This window comes from Pholcus phalangioides, unplaced genomic scaffold (assembly GCF_987345545.1).
Source record: "Pholcus phalangioides strain wild (caught in Gottingen) unplaced genomic scaffold, Ppha-v1.0 ptg000017l_1, whole genome shotgun sequence".
Classification (NCBI taxonomy): Eukaryota; Metazoa; Arthropoda; class Arachnida; order Araneae; family Pholcidae; genus Pholcus; species Pholcus phalangioides.
The window spans coordinates 10558198-10585340 of NW_028301610.1; the positions used below are offsets into that span (position 1 = coordinate 10558198).

General features: G+C 34.6%; 1 protein-coding gene across 2 annotated transcripts in view; it reads right to left on the bottom strand.

Moving 5' to 3' along the window:
* Nucleotides 1–27143, bottom strand: part of LOC149072360 (uncharacterized) — a 42321-nt gene that overhangs the window by 4132 nt on the left and 11046 nt on the right. For both annotated transcript variants that reach the window (XM_089246360.1, XM_089246359.1), the window contains exons 3-7: nucleotides 19838–19942; nucleotides 19394–19501; nucleotides 18553–18752; nucleotides 1086–1412; nucleotides 194–493 (exon numbers count right to left, since the gene is read on the bottom strand). In XM_089246360.1, the coding sequence (XP_089102486.1) occupies nucleotides 194–493; nucleotides 1086–1412; nucleotides 18553–18752; nucleotides 19394–19501; nucleotides 19838–19942 (1040 nt within the window). The remainder of the gene's footprint in view (nucleotides 1–193; nucleotides 494–1085; nucleotides 1413–18552; nucleotides 18753–19393; nucleotides 19502–19837; nucleotides 19943–27143) is intronic.

Here is a 27143-nt window from a genome sequence, read left to right on the forward strand (position 1 = left end):
ATTATCTGAACTCGAGTAATAAGTTGCTTTCAGCTCAGTTTAAAACTGCAGTAGATAAACTGATTTGACTGAACTCAGGTATTTTGGCTGATAGTTATGAAACAAAATAACAAATACTCAAGACTTTCAAATAGGTTAAATAAAAATGAATACATTCAATCTGAAAAAAGGGGGAAAAAATTCATTCACTTACTCATTTTTGGAGGCTGGCTGCCATCAGAAGGCATCATTGAACAGTCTTGCCCGGGACAACTACGATCTCCACCCTTAGTTTGTTTTAATTCATCAAAGCAATCTGTCAGATATTTTATAACAGTTTCTAGCTCGCCAACAGAGACTTGTTTCCCATCTGTAAGAAGCCTGAACAGAAGCTGCATCTCACGACTGGCAGGGAAGGAGCCCACATAGAATCCACCATCCATATGATCACGATCCTTTAACTCCTGCTCCCTACTCGTGCAGTCAACGGAATTTCTAGCAACCAACTTATGTTCTGTAAACAGAAAATAAATGGGGGGAAAAAAAAAAAAAAAAAATTCATATTTAGAGCACAGGAGTCCCATGAAAAACTTGAGAAATAAAAAAATCAACAGAGGTTAAGAAAAAAAATGTGATTCAACTTGTTGCAAAAAGTTAAAGTTGCAGATGAAACAGCTAATTATAATTAAACCTTGTGACCACAGCAGAACCAGAAGAAACACTAAAACCAGTTTATGGTTAAACTTTTCTATCAATCACAATAGTATATCATCTCTAATAATGACAACAATGCTGTATAATCCAGGGCTTGACAAATCCCAGACACCAGGTCTCATCATGGCAACTGGAAAAAATATTGGCACCTAAAATTTTTTTATACATGATTGCTGAATTAGAGTATAAGGATGATATAAAAGTTTTCTGATTTCATTTCAGTACATCTTTTAACATGAGAAGTTGCCAAGTCCCAGAGAAGTAGAAAAAAAAACACATTTTGGCCGATGATAGTTGTGAAACAAAATTACAAATACTCAAGAATTTCAAATAGGTTAAATAATAATGAACACATTCAATCTGAAAAGAGGGGGAAAAATTCATTCACTCACTCATTTTTGGAGGTTGGCCGCCATCAGAAGGCATCATTGGACCACCTGGCCCTGGACCACTACGATCTCCGCTGTTAGTGTGTTTTAATTCATCGAAGCGATCTGTCAGATATTTTATGACAGTTTCTAGCTCACCAACAGAGACTTGTTTCCCATTTGCAAGAAGCCTGAACAGAATCTGTATCTCGCGACTGGCAGGGAAGGAGCCCCCATAGAATCCACCTTCCATACGATCACGATCCACTAACTTCCACTGCCTACCCAGGTAGTCGAGGAAATTTCTACAAACCAACTTTACTGCATCGTCTAATGGCATATTGCGATGTTCTGAAAACAGAAAACAATTGTGCTCTAAATATGATTTTTCCAAGAGTCCCATGAAAAACTTGAGAAATAAAAAAAATCAACAGAGGTTAAGAAAAAAAATGTGATTCAACTTGTTGCAAAAAGTTAAAGTTGCAGATGAAACAGCTAATTATAATTAAACCTTGTGACCACAGCAGAACCAGAAGAAACACTAAAAACAGTTTATGGTTAAACTTTTCTATCAATCACAATAGTAAGTCATCTCTAATAACGACAACAATGGTGTATAACCCAGGGCTTGACAAATCCCAGACACCAGGTCATCATGGCAACTAGAAAATCTATATTGCCACATAAAATTTTTATACATGATTGCTAAATTAGAGTATAAGGATGATATAAAAGTTTGATTTCATTTCAGTACATCTTTTAACATAAGTTGCCAAGTCCCGGAGAAGTAGAAAAGCATTAAGGATAATTTTTCTTAAACAAAGGCCATGCTTAGCTCCTAAGACATTAGGCAGGCACCTAAATATTTCTTTCCCGATTTGTCAAGCCCTGGTATAGTCTACCAAAGAATTCATGGTTAATCGGTGATGAAGCCTTTAATATTTAAAAATATTTAGAGTTTCAAAGCACAAAATTTTAAGCATTGCAATCAGTGGGGGAAAACCTAGATACCTGAAGTCTGTGGCAAAGAACTGGCTCATAATAATTTTTATACTTGTATACAATTATATTTTGACAAATTAGAGCTTTCTCTCACATATTTTGTGTGAGAAATTCAATTCTCTTAATTTTGTAAATTAAAATAAACTCAAATCTAGAAATTCCCGTAATATAAAAAAATATTTGACCCATCAATCATATTTATAGATTGTGCATAATTCTCAAATTTTTAATCTCTGGTAAATGTGATAAATGTAACAAACTTTATAGGGACGATCCAAGATATTTTACTGCACACACAATTACCATTATGTATGTACGATATAGATTCAAACACTGTTTTCAACTGTACCACACAAGTTCAGATATCTTTTGGATAACTGAAGAAGTTGGACGAATTCCTTATCAAAAGCAATAAAGAAATATTTTAAAAAGTAAAAAAAATATTTAATATGATCATAAATACAAATCACAAAAACTTCTGTTAAAAGAAAGAATTTATGTCACCTTGCATATAATGGAAGAAAAAAATTTACTAAGAAGTAGGGTCACTAACATCTTAACTTGATTCGTAACTACGGAGGGGAAAACGATTCAAGAATGTGGCTGCAAAATTCCCTCTCGCTTCTTAACTAAAGATCAAATCTGTGGTTAAGCAGTTTCTTATTAAGAACCAGAAGGTGATACACCCCTAGTTCATGATATACGGCTGTTTCATGTTGGCACTTGCATCCATATCAACGAAAATGTGTCAGCCGAGGTATCACTGTATATCTATCCAAAATCTGCTAAACATGAAAAATTAAGCAAGATTACATCTTCACTAATACTTTGAAATTAAAAGATTTAATGTTTGTCACGAGTGGGTCAGTGTCAGACTATGTAGATTTTTTTGCACAAAGTTTCTCTTTTGATTGGTTTTGTAATATTCACTTGTTATATTCTAAACACATAATTTATACCAATTTTTGTGGAGTTACATATTTTGTTTAGTTTAACAGAAAATAGGCCACTTCCTTTCGATTTTCCTTCTTTGCTAAGCTAAAAATAGTTGCAATTGAGAGAGTAATTTCAATACCGGTTTTGGAGAGTTTTTATGCTCTATTTTCTATCCGTTCCTCCCAAAAGTTAGAAAACAATAGCGATTAACGAATACAAGAAATAAAAAGGATCAACTATGCAAAAGGTTTTACAGGCTTATCCAAAAGGTGGCACAAAAATATCAATTTCGAATAAAACACTGTTTCAGACTGCTTAAAGTGGTTCTGACAGGTCTGGTAATAGAAGAAATGAACACAGATTTGTTATAAATTCTTAGTGGTGAAAAGTATTTGGTATTCTACCAAATATTACTCTTGAAAATTCAAACTAAAATTTATTTTTTAATATTTTCCCTATTTTTATTTTACAATACTGTATGTTGACTTCAATATTGAATAAATGATTTTCTAATACAAATATTTCTGTAGATATCGTATCCACTGAAAATTTTAGTCAGTTTTGATACACATAGAATTTCAAATATATCTGCAACTTTCTTCAGTTTTGTTGCAAGTGAATCTGGGTTAATAAATTTGAGCTGTCCGTAGATGGAAGATCGTAGCGCAAACACTGCAAATTTTTATAAATCAATAATAACCTCAATTTCCATAATGTGTGTAATAAATATTTCTTTTACATGAATGTCTCTTTAAAATTGTACAATAGATTGGTAGCATACAGAAAAGCCTATCGCAATAAAAGCAGACGGCACTTTAAATGTTTACATCTTGGAAAACGTGGCACAGATGGAAGTTAATACAGTGCACGGTGCTCTATATGATCGCATCAGAACAATGGGTTTCTGATAACTATATCCAAAAAATCCTAGTTGTAAGTATGATGACCATATGTCCTGTTTGATATACAAACATACATGGTGAACATGCACTGTCATTGACTTGTGTGCAGGAGTGACAAGCGTTTGCACTGTGCACTCACTTTTCTGTAGTGGAGTTTCTGTGTAATGATGACATGAACGAAACCGGAATGCATTGACACCTTTTTGCTGATGTTTCTCATTTTGTGTCGTCTGTCTAAATAGATTATCTGGTCGACTTCTTTCACCAAAGCATCTGAAATGACGAGGTGAATTTGACCAGGTCGCGTATTTCATTAAAATTCCTGTCCCTCACGGAAAACACTTGTACCAGTCTCTTGCGCACAAGAGTCTGACAGTGCATTCTCATTGTACACTGCTTGCTCTCTGCTGCGAGACTTTTTAACGGGAAGATCATCTCTTATTTGCACCTCGAAGTTGGGAACAATGTGACAAAGCCATTTACATTGATTTTGAGTTGGAACAGAAATGGTGTAAGCAAAACAAATGGCACTGTTTACTACCAATGAAGAGAGGCATTCACATTATTTCTTTAAGAAAGATTGACATATTTGTATTAAGCTTAACTTATTGGTTATGGGGAAACAATTTTGCAAGCTTGAACATTGCCCTGAAAAAAAAACCACTTTGATATATAAAAGTTTTTTGCTTCTCTTAAATACAGCGACTTCATTGACTGAATAGATCAGGGTTTTCCAACCGGGGTGTTCCGTGAGAGCTTTTTGGGGTTCCGTCCCTTTTGATTCCGCGGAACTCCAAAAATCCCGGAATCCTGGTAGGTTAAAAAATTTTGTTACTGTTTCACCTCAAGCAACTTTTTATTTCTGTTGAGAACTGATACTTTATCCCAATATTTTCTCTAAATTATTGTAATGGACCAGTAGGAGACAAACAATATTCGTGTTGGCTTTTCTTTCTTCCTTCGTATTCTCGCACACAAGTCCTTCGGACAACGGCTGTCAAGAAGACTTTCTGATCTACATGAGGATTCTATGAAGGTATTCTTTCAAAGATTCGGAATTATTAAATTGTTCCTTTGCATTCTGTGTCCCCCCCAGCCTGCCTCTCTTCCTTGGAACCGCCAATTGATATTCATGGTGTCAGATTCTTATCACTTTTCTGACTAGCACATCCTAAATAACAATAAGACAGAGAAAAAGGAAAAGCTTTACTTTCTATAACTTACCTGAGGTTATATTCCTTAAATTATACAGATTAGTTACTATAAATGTAACCTCGTTTACACAACATTCAAGAGGTAACGTCAGAACGTCATATAAGGGTGAAAATCGTACAATTGAAACTTCTTTGAAAATGACCCCTCCCCCCCCCCCCATCCCATAGACGACCTCACAGAAAATATCACAAAAATTCAATTGTTTCAATTGTATTTTGTTTGTTACATAATATATATTCTTGAAAAAAATTAGCCACAACATTAAATTTTTCAAAACAATATTATAAATGACTTGTATTACTAATTCGCATTTCATCACCGTTGCTTAAATCCTGAGTATTCCTCCTGAAGATTTGAAAGAAAAAAAAAACTTAACTTTTCACTTTTTTGAAAAAGTTTTTATGTTTTTGTTTTCCATATCTAAGCAAAGCAGATAATAGTTGGTCATAGAGTCCAATTCTCTGAAAGTTGTCTAAAAGAACCGAAATACCAGATATCAGTGTTTCTCAGTCTCTCGGGCATCGCCAACCTTTGTCAAGTGTGACATTGCTGATTGGGTTTAGTGCTTTAAAGGGGTGTTTTTTTAAACTATTGTGAACAGGGCTGTAACTAGGGAGGGGATTCATTCTTTCTCTTCCTTTTGCCACTCGTTCCACATTTCGGATGAGAATGATGTATGCCAAAATTCACACTCGACCCATGACCGAGTACAGTGAGTAGTATTTTTTTTTCCTCTTGCTCTGTATTTTGTTATCGATATTATTTATCGCTAACGACAATTTTATCCAAGGTTGTAACAACTATTTTTATGTGGAGGGACAAACATGATTTTGCCACCCTCTCCACTTAAATTCTGATGATTTTATAACAGTATTTTTGTTCTTCCCTGATATTTGCTGCCGCCTGAAAGTTTGGCACCTCTGGCAGTTTCCCCCCCCCCCCCAATTCCAGCTTTGATTTCATTTTTTTTTTTACTGCATTCTTGTTCTTTTGACAGCTTCTTGCATTTCATGAATTTTAATGGTAATATTTTCACAGTATCACTGATTTCTCATTTATCAGTTGTCAACATTAAAAAACCGTGGGTATTCGTGGAATACTACTTACATGACAGTGGAATATAGTAGCCTAGGCCGATAAGATACTCACGAACTGTGTTGCAAGATGCTCAGAGATTTCGTGTGTTCAATACCCTCTTTTGTCCTTTCTGGTGCCTTTTCTGATACAAGGAACTATTGCAAAAAACAGCACCGTGATGATCAAACAGCACATTGCTATTGAAGAAAGTTTGCACACTGAACGTTTGGTGTTCAAACCTCTCTCGGTGAGAAACATAAAAAATCCTTTCGGAATCGGCTGTGAACTGTATAAGTAACAGTCTAATTAGTTCTATTGCTCAAAAAATGAATGTGGAAGAGGAAAAAAGATTAAATGAGCATGTTTTTCATTATCCTGAAGCTATGTGTATAACTAGGATGACCATATGAAAAAAAAACATTTCCATTGAACCCTAGCCCATGTTAAAATAACAAATTCACGATTTAAAAATTTGTCAGTTTTTTTTTAGCAAGCTTTGACAAAATTTTTATTAAAATGATGAAATGACCGAATATTGTGAAAAAATAAATAATTCTGCCTCGTAAAATATAGATCGTATATGGTCACACTATGTGTAACTCGCAAATGTTTTTTGACACTATCTACTGAAAGTGAGGATTCTTGTTTCATAGAGCGAATGCAGACTTTTAAGACGCCCTGTAAATTGAAATATTCAAAATTTCTTAAGGGTTCTGTGGAATAGCCTCGTTACCATTAAGGGTTCCGTGTGAGCGTTCACGTTGGAAAACCCTGGAATAGATAATTACGATATAAGGATTGCAGACCTTGCAGTGCTCCTATTTTTCCTATTTTGTAGAAATGTCCTACTTTTGTGGCAATCCTCCTTTTTACTTCAATTTCTCTTATTACTATTCCTATTTTATCCCTCCCTTTTGTTTACAGCCAACATCTCACTAGGAAAATTTGGAGATACCCCAGGTAACACTGTTTTCTCATTCCCTCCATTTGACTGGTTTTATTTATAGCTCACTACTGAAAGGCATGGAGGAAAGAATAACTGCAAGAGAATAATTTCCTCCATGACTGAAAGGGAAGAAAAAAATTTTTTTTTTCAGTTCCAGTGGAGTCTGGCTTGCCCCCACACACTCCTGCATCTTTTCACAGGTGGTGTTGACTCAGTCAAAGTGGTAAAAAAAAGCTGGAACTCTAGTGGAGAAAGTGAATCAGCTTCCCAGATCATATGAGGTACAATAAGGAAGACAAAGGAAAAAATAGAGGTGGGGGAAGGTGCATAAAAGGCCATGGGCAAGAGTTCTAGACCAATGTTTTTTTCTTCCCATCTATTTATTCCCCCCCCCCCCACCCTAGATTCCCCATTCATCAAGGAAAAATTTTTGTTACTGCTGAGGGTTTTAGCTGTTTAGCTGCAATGCACATGGCTCCCTGCTACATAGTTGATATTGGTCTCATTAGGGAATTACTGTTTGTGTGTGTGGGGTAGGAATGGTGGAGAAACATTTTTTTTTTTGGAAATGTAGGAAAGATGACCTTCAATAATTTCTCATCTGAATGTTGATTATGATCAGGAGAAATCTTCAGAAATAGTGATAACGGTAAGTTTGTTTTCTTTATCCTATTTTACTCATTGAATTAAAAATTAAAAAAATTTTTAGGCATTTTATTTTTTATAGATTTTAGCAATTCAGAAAAGCTTGTAATTCTTTGAAGTAACCAGGTATTGATTAGAGTTAACGTGAATGATTACATTAGTTTAGTTCTGTTATTCCAGACTGGGAGTCAATACGATTTTCAAGGGGGCAATTTGATTTGTATTGGGAGAAATCAGGATTTATATGGAAATTTATATTTGATCAAAAAATATTTCTTTAGAATTGAAAATTCTGATATTCAATGGGAAATTTTTGGATTAATGAAAATTAATTTTTGATAATCATTAAATTAATGAAAATTCATATCCAATGAAAAAATTATTCAAAAACTGATGAGGAAACAATTTAAGTGTCTATAAAAATATGTATTTAATGTAAAAATGATCTCAGAATAAATAGAATTCTCTAATAATGTAAGGCTTCCTATTTGACTAGGCACCTTGCACCCATTGAATCCAAGCCCATCATTTGGAGGGCTCCCGGCTTTTGAAAAAAAGCTTACATTGAGTATATGTTCTTTGTGTTTCCCCCACCCCCCCGGAAAAAGTTTAAATGACGTCCCTGGTTGAAACCCCTGCTTTAGACCAGGTTAATAATTTAAGCAGGACCACCTTTTTGGAGGAGAGAACACTCCAGGTAATTTTACGTTTGAGGAGGGTGGGGGAAGCACAAAAAATCTCTCCAAGGAAATTTTGAGTTAGTAATCTCCAAAAAACGTTACCAATTCACAAAAATTGATTGTAAGAGTATAAATATTTTTCCCAATCTTAACTTAAAAATTTTTTCCCCAATTTTCAAGTTTAAACTGAGTGCTCTTCCCCCCCCCCCCCAAATGTGCTTTTTAAAATGGGAGAAGCATCAGCATTTTACAAATGCTTAGGTTGAGAGAATCACTGGTTATAAGTAAACCAATTTCGATTCTAGCAAATTTTTTTTTTTCATGGATGGACTTCAGAAATTTTTTTATTCAATTGAAAAAAAATTATCTTGCAATTGGTTGATTAAATATATCTATTCTATACATTATCAAAATAAAAACTTAGAGAAATCAATTCTAATTTTTTTTTTTGTGAAGTTTCACCAATATCTTTTTGAGTTCGTAATCGATGTTTCACTTACTCCGTCAATCTGCTTTTTTTTCCCTCTTACATATTTTTTCATCAGTGTATAAAACCAGAATATAATCTCAGGTGAAATAGATTGTTTTTATTATTCGTTATTTTACTGATCTACATCTGACTAAATTCGACAACACTTGATGTGAAATAATAAGCAGTGTTCATTCCCCCTTTTGCCATATATTTTTCATATTTTTTGAGCAATAATTGTAATTGAATAGTTTTTTGCTGACTTGTGCAGATTTCACACAATGCCAGGAGGTCGAACAAGGTTTCAGGAGAAATGGTTCTAAGAGAAAGATGACAGTGGGTTCCTCATAGGAAGCTGGTGCAAAAAAAGAAAAAACCGAATGGGAAGCATACTGTCTTGTGTGTAATTCATACCTGGCAGTTTGTAATGGCGGCATATCAATACTTCGTAATCATTCTTTACGGCAGAAACATAGTTGCAGCAAAGCAGCTCAAGGGGCAAAAGAAATTGATGGATTTCACGAATAGCAAAGACGAAGTGAGCTCCAGAGTGACTCCAGAGAGCTTTTCAAATGTTGATCAACTGGTGATTAAAGCAGAAGCACTGTGGTGCATGAAAATTGCCACTTCAAATTTTTCTTTTGCATCATGCAAAGACATTGTTCCACTGTTTCAAAAAATGTTTCATAATGATGCTGTTGCTAAAAAAATACAACTGAGTGATAGAAAAATTTCATATGTTCTCTCACATGGATTAGACCCATATTTTCGTGATGAATTTGTATGTGACAAAGCAGCAGCAAGAAGCAATAATTACCACACTGGTATTCGATGAAATGACCACAAGTCAAATCAAGAAGCAGTTAGATATATTTGTGAGATTTTGGAGCACAAGAACAAAGTGGTTTCTGGCTACCTCACTTCCATCTTTCTTGGACATGCCACATCAGAAATAGTGTGCAACAGCATAATGAATGCTCTCAATAGTTTTGATATACCTTTTAAACAAAATACTTATGCTGAGTATGGATGGCCCAAATGTAAATCTTGCTATTGAAAAGAAGCTCAACAAAGCACTTACAGAATCGGGGTCGTCAGAATTGATACACATTGGAACCTGCAGTCTTCACAAAGTCCACAATTGTTTTTCAAAAGCCCTAGACAACTTGCCAATTGATGTAGATGAATTTGTTGGAGACTTGTTTTCTTTTTTAAAATTTAGTGCAGCTCGAAGAAAAGATTTGAAGAATTTAGAGGTATTATTAGAGCGTGAACAAAAATTTTTGATTAGGTATGTTAGTTCTCTGTGGCTTTAGGAGCTGTGATAGTCAGGATTTTAGAAATTTTTCCAGCTTTGAAGGAATATTTTCTTGTATTTTTACCAAAAGAGAAGAGCTTTAGCACTGTGCAAAACAATGAAAGATAGACGTATTTGTATTGTGCTGAAAGATCCATTCACTATAGCTTATTTAGAATTCCTCTTGGCTCTTTCACCATGTTTGTCATATTTGGAGCTTTTCCAAGCTGAGGTGCCGTTAGTGCATATGTTATATAATAAGATGAATTTGCTCCTTCTCAATATAATGACAAAATTCATGAAGGATGACTGTGTGGGAATGTCTGAAGGAAAGAAGCTCCCGTCAATTGATATAGAAAGTCATGAAAATTATAAATGGATGTAAATAAATATAAAAGACACTATATAATAAAACTGTAAAAGACATGGATGTTGGTGCTGGCACGCTGCGGGCGCTGTTTCGTCTGAAAGGCAAAGAAAATGAAATCAAAGCAGCTAGAATAATAGTCTGTTCTTAATCAAATTGAGAACACTTCTAAAAGATGCTTTACCATTAGCAGATGGTTTTTTGAGAGACAGGGCAGATACATCCTGCTATGAGATATGCTCTGAATGACAACGCAATAAGGCGCTTGTGCATGCATTTGAAACCACTCTGTATGACAGATGAACTGATTGACATAATTGTTCTAGAGTTTCGGATGTATAAAGCAGATAAAGAAGTTTGAATTGTGGAAGAATTTGAAATTAAAAGATAAACAAATTGATGTCTTCTGGGCAAGTGTTTACTCTAGTTCATAAGCTTACAGGGATTTCAAAGTACCAACAACTTCCATTGTTGATCAAGAACTGTCTTGCACTATCACATGGAAATGCAGATGTTGAGAGAGGATTCTCTGTAAATCGTAGTATTCTCTCAGACAACAGTCTTTCAGAATCATGCATAATTGGGGTGAGGCTAGTGAAAAATGCTGTGAAAAGGAATGGAAGTGTGTCCCAGTTACAAAAAAAAAAAAAAAATGACTTGTATGACCAAAGCATATAGGCCTACTGCTTATAAAATTGAAAGAGAAAAGGAGAGGAAAATGACTGAAAATTTGAAGAAGAGAGTCTTAGAAGTTAAAGCTGGCCAATGAAGCAGAGGTCAAAAGAAGAAATAAAGATTGATAGTGAAATAAATAAACTTACAAGATCATCTTGTTTCTGCACAGAATTACTTAAAAGTAATACACGTTTGAGCATGTCAGTACAAAAAAAGAATTTTGGAGACATTAAACTTTCGTCAATGGCAATAAATATTACAACTAAAAGAATACAAGATGCAACTAATGAATTAAACAAAGCCCATAATAAATGTATTAAGATATCTTAATACTGTACATTTATATTTATTGGCTTTGTTCAATTCATTTGTTGCATATGTAAGAAAATCTGATTGTTTTCAGACATCAGTAACCAAGTAGGGTATTTGACCATAATAAAAAAATGGATTTCATGTCTGTATGCTTTGCTTTATCAACAGAATCAGAAAATTTATCAGCCTTCTCTTGCAAATAATGTTAAAAGTTTAAAACAGTTTGCTGTCAAAAGGATGTTTCATGGTCATCAATTGGATTCTTCATGTAACAATAAAAGTTGAATTAATTTTTTTTTTATTGTTCTGTTATACATCAGTGATTCCCAACATGGGCGTTAACGCCTCCTGGGAGGGGGCGATGGAATGTTCCGGGGGCGGTAGAAGCTACGGGTATAACATAGGAACTTATGGATTAGATTGCGTTGAGAGGTGATGGGAGAAAAAAAATTCTGAAGGGGCAATGGGACAAAAAAGGTTAGGAAACATTATACATTGTTTTTGATACTGCATTCTGTGGAAAAGAAATTTTTTTAAATTCCTTAGAACTTGAGTTTCTTCAAATATTAATAGATAATACTACAATTAAAATACTCAAGGTATGATTCTGAACGGCAGAAAATTTTTAAATACTAATTTGGGAATTCAACTTTTTTTCTCCTATTTTTTTGTCGGTGGTGTTCCTATTTTTCCTACTTTTTTTTTTTTTCCAAATTTTCACTTCTAGGTCTGGAATTGATCAAATGAAAACAAAAGTTCTAATTCGATTTATTTTTGTATGTGTGGCGAAACTTTTTGTAAGAGTAGAGTGGGAGGTGAAGAGACTTGCCCTAGGTAGTCGCATAGAATCGTATCAGTCGACTGCCAGCCCACATCATAGTATCAACAGGTACTCAGTTGTTTTTATAGTATAATTATTGATTCATTAAACTTCACTCACTACGAGTTGAGAAAAACTCATAGTTTAAAATTGATTGCAGATGGCAGCACTACACACATAACAAGCATTACACAGAAACAAACTTCACGGAAGGATCACTATACGTACACACACATTCCAACATGTACCAATTCATTAGTTCCGCAGAGGAGTATGGACGAGGTGCATGTCTGGTTTAGAAGTAGTCACATTGTTCTGACTGGATTAAACCTGCACCTTTGTGGAAATCCCCCCCCCCCCATATCATATATATTTCTTTGTCCTAAGATCACAATGAGGAGAAAAATCCAAATCTATATTTAAAAAAACTGAAAGCAAGCCAATGCACAGGCGAAATATCTTAGAAGCCTGGATTTGATCCCCGCTATAAAATTGCTACCGCAGGGAGTCCCATCGAGGGGTTAGCGCACCAACCTCTCGAGTATAAAAAAACAAGCCTGCTGTTAGGAATCGGCAATAAATTGTAGGTCCCGGTCTAATTAGCCCTCGTGTGCAGAAAATGACCGTGGTGCAACAAAAATGATCAAAATGATACCCGCTATAAAGAGCAGATACATCATTAGTTTAATGCAACTTCAAATTACTCTCACATACATTGTTGTCAGAAATGCTGCAGAAGAATATGTAAGAGGTACATGTATATAGTTAAGTAATAGTAATTTTGAATTACTCAAGGGTGAGAAGGGATGAAGTCCATTTTTGAGCAATTCTCGGAGCAACAGGGATGAAAAGTGACGGTCCATTTCGAAACAGCAAAATTCAGGATTCTGAGCAGTTTTGGAACAGATATTTATAAATTGGAGAAGCAAAATTAACTTGCAAAAATATTTTTGTTAACTCCCACCCTTTTTCAAAATAAAAAAAACTGCAGTATCTTGTTATCAAACATCTTTTCATCAGCATGATTTTTGTTTTTGGTGTTTCAGGCTTTTGACACCTTGTTTGAAAGAGCGGCTGTCAAAATTTTCACACCAGTCTATTTAAGATGACACTTTTTGCTTACTGAGGACACTATTTGCTGTCTGGAATAGTAGTAGTTTGAATGGGCTAAAAATTTCTACGAGTTCAATTTTTTCATACTCTGAAATTTTGAAATGGGAGAGAATTTTGAATAATCAACACAATGTTTGGCAATTCAGCACTCGTTATTTGATGAAATTGCTGATTTCACTGGATATTCGAAAAGTTTTTAAATTAGCATTTGTAATTCAGCCGACTTGCTCTGATATTTCCTGGAATGAAAATGTTTTTTACAAAACATCAGGATTTGACGCAATGACGATCGACTATAGTAATTTCTGCTGCTTGCAGTGGAGACTTGTTTTTGAAAACTGAAACTGACTTACATTTGCGCTTTAAAGTTCAAAGACCATTGCAAACCATCTTCAGTTGCACGATCACAGATATTATCGGGATTTTGCGATGGAAAGCCCGATGAGAGGCCAATAGTTTAAATAAGGGGCCACAGTTATCCCAATCAGTTTTTTGGGGAAAAAGTCACGAGATAGCACAGTAGCAGAAGATGGGAGGTGGTGGTGCTGAAAAGTACAGAAAAATAAAATTCTTCTCGGAAAGAATAGTTTCATGGCAAGCAGGATCAAAAATTTTTTGCCATCCTTTCTGAAATTCCAGGCATACTAAAGCAAAATTCTCTATTTTGCTCAGAAAAATACAAAAATACATTATTAGAGCAGGATGGCACAAGATAATTTTGGTGCAGAGTTCCCACCCCTGGAGCAAGGATATATAAATTACAGCAAAAAAAGTTGAATGAATTAAAGCAACAATATTTAGGGTGAACAAAAAATAATGATAAAAATTTATCAAAAACAAAGCCATATTTTCTTGACAAACTTTTGCAACTCACTTTTTACTTGCTGAGGGCAATTACCATCTTCCTTTTTTTTTTCTTCCTTAACCAGTCAAGTGGCAATGATGAATATATGGGTCAATGTTTCCAATCCTTAAGTGGTGATGACGACTATATGGGTCAAAATTTTTCCAATCCTTGAGCGGTGGTGACGAATATATGGGTCATGGAAGAGCTGTTCCTTCCCCCTTGACCTATTGTACATTGACTGACACCTTCAACGCCTCCTAATCCTTCAAAATCAATGAAGCGCTCAGTTGAACAGTACAATTAATTGGTTATAGACCATCACAATAAATACCGTCTGTACAGAATAAGGTGTGGCTTTTTTACTGGTATCTTGAAAGTAAGAATGCTAGATTGTTAAAATGGAATTAGGGAGGGGTGGTACAGAGAAAGAGAGAGAAACTTTATCTTTCTAAGGACGGGAACTGTTTTTTCCACACTTATATTCACAACATGTGAAGCTGTACGTCAATTTTTCTCAAAAATATTTATTTTATTTTAATTTTTCGGTGAAATCTCGATATAACGATATTCTCGAGACCATGAAAAATATCGTTGTAGAAGGGTTATTGCTATATCGAGAGGCAGCACTTTAATATTAGGCTATAGGCATTGCTAAATAAGACGAAAAAATATCGTTGTAGTAGGATTTATGGATTTATCGTTGTATCAGTGTCATTGTAACGAGATTTCACTGCATATAGACACATAAATAAACTTATGCAATCCACTAAAATCCAACAAAAAGTTTATTGACTGGAAGATGAAATTAAAATTAAATTTTTTTCCAGAATTTATTATTTTTTTTTAGAATTTATTCTAAGTTATATGTATATAGATTTAACTTGAGACTTGCATAATATTTCGTGCTATTTGTTAATACACAATTGCTGTTTTAATTATAAATGTTTTAATTATATTTTCCAAATTTTTTAAATACAGTGAAACCCCGCTACAACGATAAGCGATAAATCCTTCAACAATGATATTTTTTCGAGTTTTGTGCGGAAATGTCACTACTCTAATGTTAAATTGATGCCTCTCGATATAACGATAACCAATATACAACGATATTTCTTTCTTGGTCTGCATATATGTAATATATATATATACACATACATATATACATACATACACACAATAGCAGGGCCGCAACAATATCCAAACAACCCGATTTCCAGACTCGGCGCAATTGACCTGTTGGGGGAATACAAACACTCCCATTTTCGGCGCAATCGACCGAGCCCTGGGAGCAGGCGGGCCTCGTGCCCTGGACCAGAGGGGGAGAAGCAAATTTCATTCTCAAACCTTACCTTCAACATTACAAGGGGGGGGGGGGGCAAAATGCGCACTTGCCCCGGGTGACCAAGCATCTAGTTACGACCCTGCATAACAGTGGCGAAGCCCGAAATTGGACAGTTTGCCCAGCCAATGTCCAAATTTTATGCTTTGACCGGCCCCATGTATCGATTCCTATGATTTAGGGTCATCACCACGTTGGCATAGTGTTTGGTGATAATTGTGACCATTTATAATTATGGCTAGCGACAGCAACTCTAACGATCAAAGAAATCGGTATATCGATATCTTAGAGATCGATATACCGATCAGAAAGGCTCAGAAAGACCGTATCAGAAAGACTTATTGCTTTCAAAAGAGAAAAAAAGTCTATGTGAATTGCACCCTACCAAGGGAACTGAATTTTATAAAGAAATAGCTCATACGTGGTATACGTCAAAACCAAGACTTTCTTTATTTGAAAATGTATGTGATGTGGCCTTTTGGAAACATTGTGCTGCATGTTTAATTTGTCTTCGAAAGCAAAATCTACTATATTATCCGACATCTTAATTTCCTCAATTTTTTCTTTTTTATGTGAAATGTGAAAGAAAAAAATAATAGAGAGATGTTGGCTTGTCAAAAATAATATTGAAATTGACATGTTTTCTGAGCAGTGTCAAGGCATGAAACGATCCCCCCCCCCAAATACAGAATGTTTTGTTGACGTATGAAAAAGGAAGAATGGGTTCAAGCTTTGGCCGAGATTACAGCGTTATTTTTCAGTAAAAACTTCACTCCCCCTCCTTCAGAAGAAAAAAAAATTTGACCCCCCCCCCATTCTTGAGAACGCCTATGTTGTATTTAGTATAATTTTGATACACAAAGCTACTCGATTTTTTATTTTATATATATATATATATAATGTTTTCATAATACATACCATGCATGCAAAAAAGATGATTGTGGTCCGGATTTGATAATATAATTCCTTTTGTATAATTCTTCTATTCTCTTTGAATGATTCAAAAAAAAGAGACCAAAAATTGTTTGGTGTTTATGCGCAGAAGTAGTCATGGTTCTCGCATGAAATGAACATTCAATAGATAGAAATTTACTAAAGTGTCTGTTTTTCTATCTTTATTTGAAATAAAAATATTTGAGTATCTCAGTTCTACTATACAAATACAATACAAATACAACGCCACAACGTGTAGTGAAACCTGACGTTTTTTGTTTCTCTGTAATGCTTGTTATGTGTAGTGCTGCCATCTGCCACCAGTTTTTCCAACTATGAGTGAAGTGTTACGATTGAATGATTTATCGTTGTAGGACTGTTGCTCTCTGTGGCGAGACTTTTTAACAAGAAGATCGGCTCGCATTTGCACCTTGAAGTTGGGAACCACAGAAAACCAACTTCAGCCGACCACCACTGTGGGGTTCGAACCCAGATCCTCGCATCGCGAGTCCGTCACTATAACCACTCGACCACCACAGCGGCTTTTTATAAAAAAAAGCCGCTCAGCCGACAGCAGGCAGGCGTATGAAAGTACTTAAATGCACAAATCACGGATACGACGTGTTGACCCACTATTTAACATGCACATTTTATAGCGTCCAATACAGAGTTGTCGAAATGAAAATAGTGTGAACGTTATTCTTCTTTTGATCTCAGTCGTATGCGACAGTATTTCGGTAACAAGCAACGTCATGAAAGCCTACGTACAATCATGCAGTCGAACAGTGCTGGTCAGCTGTCCATTCAGCAGACTCGCACACAAAACACTCATTTCAAAATAAACAATAGAACAAGATGAGCAACGGCAGACATATGCTTCTAGGGCTCAGAAACCAAACTACAGAAAGTGTTGAGTTTCCTGGAGGAATGAGATACATATGCAATTGTAGCAGTGGTGAGCAACCAGTAAAGCAATTTGATTTTTGAAAAAATAATTTGCACATTACAATGCATTGTAATTCTTAAGAATAGAGAGAAAAGAAACCGAATTTTTTGTTCTCCAATACAAAAATTTATACCACGAGAAATTTTTAAACTTCAAAACAAAAATTCTCTTCCAGGGAAAAAAATTAGAAAAAAGAATCCTTTGGAAAAACTTCACTGAGAAAGACCACAGTTTGTTGAACTCAACATGCCACTCTGCTAGTTTTTCTATGACACCGGCTAGCCCTAGATAATTATTTCAATTTTAAAACATTTTCACGATCATCAAGCAACAATGAAATTACATATAGGCCGAGCAACTTTTAAACAAACTTCTATAAATATTAGTATGCATCACACCTATTGCATTCAATACAGAAAGTTCCCAAAATTGGCGTGAGCATGAATGCAGTTCTATTCCAAGAGACCAACACGATCCTTCCACAACATGAAAGACCTTTGCATTCAAGAAAAACTAAATCTTATGCTAGAAGCACATAGCAACTGTTGAGTGTAATTATGAAAATGAAGAGCAAAGAGAGTGCCATACATGGCTAATCTGTGTTGCCAATTATTTTAAATTTCATGAATTTCTTTCCATGTATTTGATATATACATAGTCGCAAACGCACATGCAAACAAAAATGAACATACAAAAATCACAGCTTTGATAAGTCACAAAAAAATTTTGTCTTTCAACCGAGTAACACTGTGACCACTACAATGAGATTAATTATTTTGACCTTGTATATGAACATTATAGAATACTTTGGGATGTTTTATAATTGTTTTACAATACCAATGATTAGAATTATTGGTTATATTTATTTGAATATTAAAACCACTATGATTTTGTCAAGAGGTTGGATACTCAGCATGTTTTATAACTTGTTGCAAATGTATAACTCATTTCAAAAATAGTGAAAAGTTACCTTGCGGAGTGCCGTAAAGAATATTCAAAGTGACTGATCTATGAGTTTCATTTAATGGGCTTATAACTATGGCATACAAGCTTCCCCGACGAGTAATGTCATCAATAGTCTGAACTAGAAGAGCTTCGTCCTTAAGGAAAAGGACACCAACCTGAATCCGTTGATCCCTCAATCTTCCTTTAATTTTCTCTGCATATGCCCTATAAAATCCAAACTTTGTGTAATTTGCATTTAAATTCCTCTTAGCATTCCATTAAAAGTTCAAATTCTTTAAAAAGTGTCGGCAAAGATAAAAATTAAAAAAAAAATCAAATAGCCTATAAATGTAAAAAATTACTGAAAATATATATCTTACACACACATACAAGTATATTCTTGCTTTATGTGATCTCTGACTTTCACCTTTCAATTCATGTAATAGCAAAAACTAGTCATTTTAAAAATTTCAACACTGATAAAATTCTGTCTGGAGAATTAGACATCAATCATTCAAGTACTAAACATGAGCTTCCAAAATTAAAAACCAAGCATGGCTATCTATTGTAGATCATGGAGGTAGATAAATATGAATTTGATGCACAAATCCTATAAATCAGAGCTCAAGTAAAATTTCTTTTAGAAATTGACATGAATGATGGTCATGAACCTTCTGTTAAGCATATCAGCTTTTAAGCTTAAATTAAAGAACACACACAGAGAGAGAAAAGAAGCTGTGTAAGTTGAAATTAATGAATATTTTAAAAAAATTCTCATTTATGTAAATTGAAGTATGTCTGAACTAGTGTTATAGAAATTTTCAGTATATTTAAGCAGCGCAAAACAAGAACTAGAGAGCAAATACCTTTGATTCTTGTTGATAACTATAATCTCGCATTTACAAGTTCTTCCAACTATTTCAGGGGGATTATAGTAAAGCTCGTAAGGCGAGAAATTAGGATAGCCGAATGGCCTGAAAAGCAACAAAATGTGTTTTAGGAAAAAAAAAAAAAATCATAATCTTTATCAAATAGCTCATTCATATAGTTTTGACCAATGTCCTTACGGCCCATTTCATCTCTCTCTCGCCTTGGAAAAGGACTGCCAAAACAAAAATTGTAAGCATCATTCCTTCTCATACCATGCAAGCCTATTTATAACTTATGGAAAGTAATCAATAAATATAAGTTTAAAAATTTGATTAGAAGATTTCAATAAAGGTTATTAAATTAAATAATCAACAAATCAATTTGCATTTTCATATATACTTCAATCTCATTTTTTTCTGAATAGTTACTATCACACATACCCATTATCTCTTCTCAAGCTGTGTCTGTCTCGATCTGGATATCTATCATCAAATCCACCTCTCATGGGTGAACGGTCTCGACCAGGTCCTACTCCCATGTCATCTCTACAATGAAAATCTCTATGGTTTAAAAAATGAATGTCATGAAATTCAATGCAAACTTTTGAAAGTAATGGTTTATGTATTATACAAAGGATACAAATTCAAACAAGGAATAGAAATAAATATTTCAATTTTGATATGAAGACTTTCACAGCCTGTTTTATTATGAATGCATAATGTTTCTTCTATGCTATCATATTTGGTCCAGAAACTGATAGACAATACAACTTCCTGGCTGTCAGGCCCTGATCCGAGAAATTTAAACCCTGACGTTTACCCCACATCTATAACAATAACGTGGTGGGAAGGGATGAAGTCCATTTTGGAGCAGCAAAATATAGGATTTAGAGCAGTTTTAAAACAAGGATGTATAAACTGGAGCAACATAATTATTGTTACAAGTAGGGATGGGATGATTAGTGATTTCGCAGAATAATCGAATACCAAATATTCAACTAATGCTTTGGCTGAATACTGAACATTTGGCAGCTGAATATCAATTTTAAATTCATCACAATTATAAATAAAATTGGTGTTTTTAATTCAAAATTATATTTCAAATGATTGATATTCTATTATAATTATGCAATTTATTATTTAAATATTAAAAACTGGTAATTGAGGAATTTTTTACTGCCATGATACTGATAATCAAATTTAACGATGATATTGTAATATTACTCTTATAATTTTAAATTTTCATTAAACTTAGAATTTTACATCTTAAGAAAAAATGTCAACCAATCTTTACGACTATAATCATTTAACATTTAGTAATGCATTAAATTACGACTTGTTTGCCCTTCTTCAATAGCTCAATACATTTCTAGGTACATCTTTCAGTTAGTGAACTTTTGCAATTCATGCTCACTTCTACCTTTTATTACAATAGGATTCTATTTTCAGTTTCAGGTTTTCCCTGTCCTAGATTTACACAAATATTCGGCAAAAAAGGCAGAATAGCAGCCAAATATTTGTCTCATCTCTAGTTACAAGAAAAAAACAATGAATTAAAGCAGTGTTTTCCCATGGTGCGCAATAGATGATACGAGTATAACATAGGATCCTATGGGTTCGCTTGAGTTAGGACTCTGCGAGAGAAAAAATTTTTTGAAGGGGGAGATAGAACAAAAAGTTTGGGAAACAGCAATATTTGGGATTGATAAACAAAAATAAAGAAAAAATTTACTTTAAAAAAGCAGCCACATTTTCTTTACGAATTTATCACATCAGTCTATTTAAGATGACACTTTTAGCTTACTGAAGGAGCTACTTGCTGTCTGGAACAGCAGCAGTTTAAATGGTCTGATAATTTCTATGTCTTTCAATTTTTTTATACTCCGATAGAAATTATTACAAAATGGGAGAAAATTTCAGAAGAATAAACACGATGTTTCGCGGTTCAGCACTCATTATTTGGTAACATTAGCGATTTAATACTCACTATTCGGAGAAGTTGATAAATCAGCATTCATAATTTGGCGGACTTGCTCTTTTACTCACAGAATGAAAAATTTCTCACGAAACATCGGATTTGACGCAATGACGATCTACTGTAGTAATTCCTGCTACTTGCAGTGATGACTTTTCCTTTTTTTGCAAACGGAAACTCACTCACATTTTCACTTTAAAGTTGAAAAACCATTGCAAACCATCTTCAGTAGCATGCTCATGGATATTATCAGGGTTTCGAGATGGAAAGCAAGATAGTTTAAATAAGGGGCCGCAGTTATCCCAATACCATTTCCAGGGACAAAGTAGAGCGTTGGAACTAGATGGGAAAATTTGATTTGGGGAGAAAAAAAAAGGTCAACCTTGTAACTTCGCAAATGATTTTGGACTTCCAGCAACTCTTTCAACGAGAGTAAAGATGGATTATCAGTTTGTAGCACATGAAAAAACTTTCTTGGGTAAAGTTGGAAAGGGTAAATAAAAATGAAATATTTTTTGATTTTGAAAAATTTCGTTCAAATGTAAAAAATAACCTTGCAGTGCTTGCAAAGCGTGAAAAGCACACATGATTAGCCTCAGTTTTTTTCCCAATACTGTACTTTGTGGTGTAGCCAAACTACTTTCCAACAGAGACCTTTATTTTTTCAAGGTCATGAGATAGCTCGACTGCAGAACATTGGAAGTGGTGCTGAAAAATACAGAGGAATAAAACAAGCTGCTCTTGGAAAGAATCATTTTGCTGCAAGCAGGAACAAAATTTTTTGGCGTCCTTTTCTAAAATTCCAGGCAAACTGAAGCAAAATTAGCTATTTTCCTCAGAAAAATATGAAAATACACTATTGGAGCCGGATGGCGCAAGATGTTAATTTTGTGGCGCAATTCGGACAGAGTTCCCACTCCTGCAATAATCTTCTATGGTTTAATAACACGTAGATCACTAATAAGGGAGAAAATGTCATGAAGAGGACTTAAATTTTCTGGACCACAGCCTGGTAGCTGGCCGCAGTGGTGGTCGGCTGAAATGAAGTTGGTTTTCTGCGATTCCCAACTTTGAGATGCGAATGCGAGCCCATCTTTCCGTTAAAGTCTCGCCACAGAGAGCAGCAGGCCTACAACAGTATACACAGTGGAACTTCAGTTAACAAGCTTAATCCGTTCCGCCAATGTGCTCATTATTCAAATCAAACTTCATAGGAAATAATGCAAACTTGGATAATTCGTTCCACAATTAACATGAAAATGACTAATATAAAAGCGTCATTAATTCAATAATAATTAACACAATATAAAAAATACAATAATGCCATAAAAAAAAACAGAATGCAATAATGTTTACAAATTAACTTACTCTAAAAACGACCAGAGAGAGGAAGACTATCGTTTAGGGTGACTTGGGGACTAACTTCATCTGTATTCTTTTTGCCACTTTAAAAAGGAACCCTATCTATGACACTTTCATTTTTTTTTTGATTATTTAGGAAATGAGAAACCACACTACCGTTGGACAAATTTATTGCTCGCACTGCTACAGCGTTATTTGAGGCGGTTCTCTCCTCTACAAAGTTTTGCATAGAATTCCACATTCAACGCATCTCTTAATCTCATTTGAAGTGAGTGATTCCTAATTTCTCTCATCTTTCTCAGATTAGATCCCGTGCATAAGCTCTTGCTGTAGCGCGCAATGGAGATTCATAAGTTCGCCTGTGGATATGCCCATGTTCTTCCACTAGTTCTTGAATGAGGGGCTCCTGAACCTCCAGTCCCATGGTCTTCTCCAGGGACACAATCTCTCCTTGTTCATGAACTAGCCCCATCAAAGTCCCATTCAATAATGCAATCGGATCAGTTTACTCCAAGCACAATTGAAAAAATTCTTCAAGTGCACATACGTGTGGTTATGATGCAACTAGTCTCATTGTAAAAACAGGAGTGGAAAATGAGATTTTTGTAGCAGGAAATTTTTAACAGTAAAGACGTTTTTGTAGCATCGTTTATCAGTTTTGTAACACTAAAATTTTGGCAGTAAATAAAATACTGTTTTTATATGCATATATGCAATAGCATACACAAGATTACTTTTTACTTCAAAAAACAGTGTTAGCTTAGAAGGGGTGTTCCCCCAAGACTCAAAATTCATAGAGATTTCCTCTAGAAGCAATATTTTTTTTTTTAATTTATAGATCATTAAAAAATTCAGACTTCTTGATATTTATATTTTCACATTCTCTACAATATCGACAAATGAGAGGCTAACATATGGTATTTCAGATTTCAAAAATTTGAAAACGAGTGTTTTTAGATTTAGCTTGTAAACTTCGCAATCACTAATTTAAAATTTAAAAAAAAACCCACTAAAGGAAAGGCTTGAAACACTCATAAGTATTTTTCTTGTTTTTGCCACTGATTCAAGTCTAAGTAATACCTTTGTTCTTTTCAGTTTCAAGCATTTTTTAACATTTGATCTTGCTTCTTTTACCTGAATTTACCCATTTCATATTTAAAATAATGATCAAGAGCGAACTCAAAGAAACATTATCTCCGTTTGATTCAACATACTTTGAGATGAATTCTTTTCCTGGGTCATTCTTAGAATATTTATTCAAAGTTCTCAGAAATTTAAATATAGTTATTAAAAACTAGACTTAAATTATTTTTAACTTAAACCATAGTAATTTAAACTGAAATTAAATCAAAATTTAAATAACAGAATTGAATTATTTTTGGTTTAAACTATAGAAAATAATGATTAAACTATTATAAATTTAATAGAATTCTATTTTCGGCAAGATAACAAACCTATCATATTTTTGATATTAGTTTCGATTGACGACATTGTAGTTAATGCAGAAATGAAAATGCTTCTGATTTGACAAAAACAATATATTTTCAACAAACAAAAAGCCCTTAAACACATGGATCACATGATCGATTTCAAAAACCTTCCGTGGGAGTTTGCGCAAGAAAATCTGCTACTGTTATCATTGGAAATCAGTGATGGTAATCTCAACAAGCAAAATTTTCCTTTTAAGTTTATTATAAAAATTCAAAAATAATATGCTACCGTTTATTGATAAAAATAATCAAGTATTGGGGAAATCAATCCAGCAGTGAAAAAAACAAATTAGAAAAGCATTAAACAAAATTCAGAACAAATTTCCAAATATATCATTATTTTTTGTTCGATGAACTTTATATAAACGCTTTATGAAGTAACTCTGGTGAGAGCATTAACATTTATAATTTGCTGAAAGAAAAGAAATTTCCTAAACAAAACTTTGATTCATTAATAATGTTATAATTAGTATCTAATTAAATGAATTAAAAAATTTAATTAGTTAAAATTCCGTCAAAATGTTCGTCCCCCGCGATGCCATAGCAAACAATCATACAAAACTGGGTGCGGCTTATGTGCCGGAGTTTTTTTCTCTGGTATGGCCCACGACATTGCGTCTGACCATTATGTTGGCCCTCAAACACAGAGAAGTTGGCCACCCCTGGTCTAGACAATGGTTGTGATTGGTTTCAAAGGAACGAAAAGATAATTCATGTAAGTGTTGCACTGGTTTTGTGTTCAGGTGTTGCCATTTAGCTTCCAAATCAAAAATGAGAATAAAATTTGCAGAAAAGTTTTCAAACTATGTATTGGATGGAGTAATTTACAGAAACCATTGCAATTTACGATTCATTTCATCTAGCTGAAACAACTCTCAGACAGTATACAATAAATATGTGTAAGTTTCTGAAATAAGTGAACATAAAGCCCAAGATAAGAGCTTGAATGACTAAAAACTGCCTATGTTATCTCTCGCAATATCTGAGTTTACCCCAGGTAATTTTACTCATGTGGCTTATATGCCAGAGAGGCACCAAAATAATGTCTTACACAGGTGAGAATTTTGTTTAGCCTTTCCTGCTCCTTCACATGATTGCACCTAGAGGCTATTACATATTTTTTTTAATAAAGAGACCCATGAAAAATTGTGACCCAAGTGTCCACAGAAAATAACCTAGGCAACCACATTCCCAGATGTGGAAGCCCTAGCTGTTGGTATAACTGCTGTATTTCAAAACTGTGCTCACACCGGTGTAAGGAGGTTGGGGGGAGGGGGTTCCCTTCTCTGAAGGATATTAAAAATTAAAAATGTATTTGTAAAAAAAAAAAAAAAAAAAAAAAATTAGATTTTTTCCTGTTTATATTTTTGTAGAAACACTAACAGCAGTTCTCAACCAATGCTCCGCAAAACCCTTATGGTTCCATGTGCACATCTCGGGAGCTCGCAGTTGCTCCAGATCAATAAAATAAATCAGTGAATCTAATAAACAGAAAGAGGCTTGTGTGTGGTGCTCCGTCATGGGAAATAATGTACTAAAAAGAGCTCGCGTCACAAAAAAAAGTTGAGAGCCGCTGCTGTATATTTTGGGCAGGGTGAGCAAAGAGAAAATTTTCATCCATGCAAAACATTTGTTCAGTGTCCCTTTGACGCATCAGTAAAGACTGCGAAAATTCGCAAATGTTTTATCAGCTACATAAAAATGTATAGTTTTATAGTATTTGTTTTCCGTATATTTGTCACACCACTGTCATTTTCTGCACGCGAGGGCTAATTAGACCAGGACCTACAATTTATTACCAATTCCAAATGGCAGCCTTTTTTTATACTCACCGAGAGGCTGGTGCACTAATTCCTCGGTGTGGGACTTCCCCAGTGGAAATCTTTGTGGTCATGTGGCTGTTTTTGTTGTTCCGTGTTAGGAATGTTTCTGACATGGACGAATTGGGTATCAAACTCATGACACCTCAAACGATCTTTATATGGTAATTTAGGGAAGTTACCACGTCCAATCTAACAGAAATTAGTCTTTTCCAAGAATCATCAGTCCAATAGATTTACAGATAGTTTCACAGTCGAAACATTTTTTCTTCTAAAAATACGAAAGATCTGGGAGATTAGCCTAGGTAAGTTTTCTTTCTTTCTCTTTTTAGTTAGTCATAATGAGCACACTGACATTCGTCTGCCAGTGACATTTTTGAGTGGGGCAGTTCGGGTTTAAATACCGATTGGTAAACCTGGAAGGCAACGGCAGGTTTTGTTTGATATGCTGAAAAGTTCCGCCAAATAAAAAACAACATGCACAGATTATTGGGATGAAAAGAAACACTGAGAAAATAGCTAACCATGTTTGACCATGAAAGAACATAACATTTCCCATTGGGATTAGGAATTTTGTCTGTCTTTTTTTCAAACATCAAAATGGAAAGTCAACGTGAATGGAAGGACGAGATTTCTATTGGTTTGAGGAAGGGGTACTTATGTATTCCCCGGACCTTTTGTGGTGGTCGCAGATACCCCTTTATAGGATAATATTCAGTATATAAAAGAAAAGAGTAAATTGCTTCTCATCCAAACTCACTACTTCAAACACCAACTCTGGCCATATTGCTATATTGCAATTTACTGCCATTAGTGATATGGGCTGGAAGCGAAGGCGCTGTCTATCGGGGGTTGCCTCGAAGTCATTAGGGAAAATATCTTATCAATATCCTCCCTTGGGTTCGAACCCGGGACCCTGACAACAACCTTCGCAATGGTAGACAAGCATCTTACCACCATGCCACTTGACACACCCCTCCTTGAAATCCTTTCAAAGAACCAAAATGCCAACCCAAAGAAATGTTCGAGCTCATGCAATCATGCACAAGGCCACTTTTAGAGCAAGCAACTTTAACCCGTTACTCGCAAGCACCGCTGTG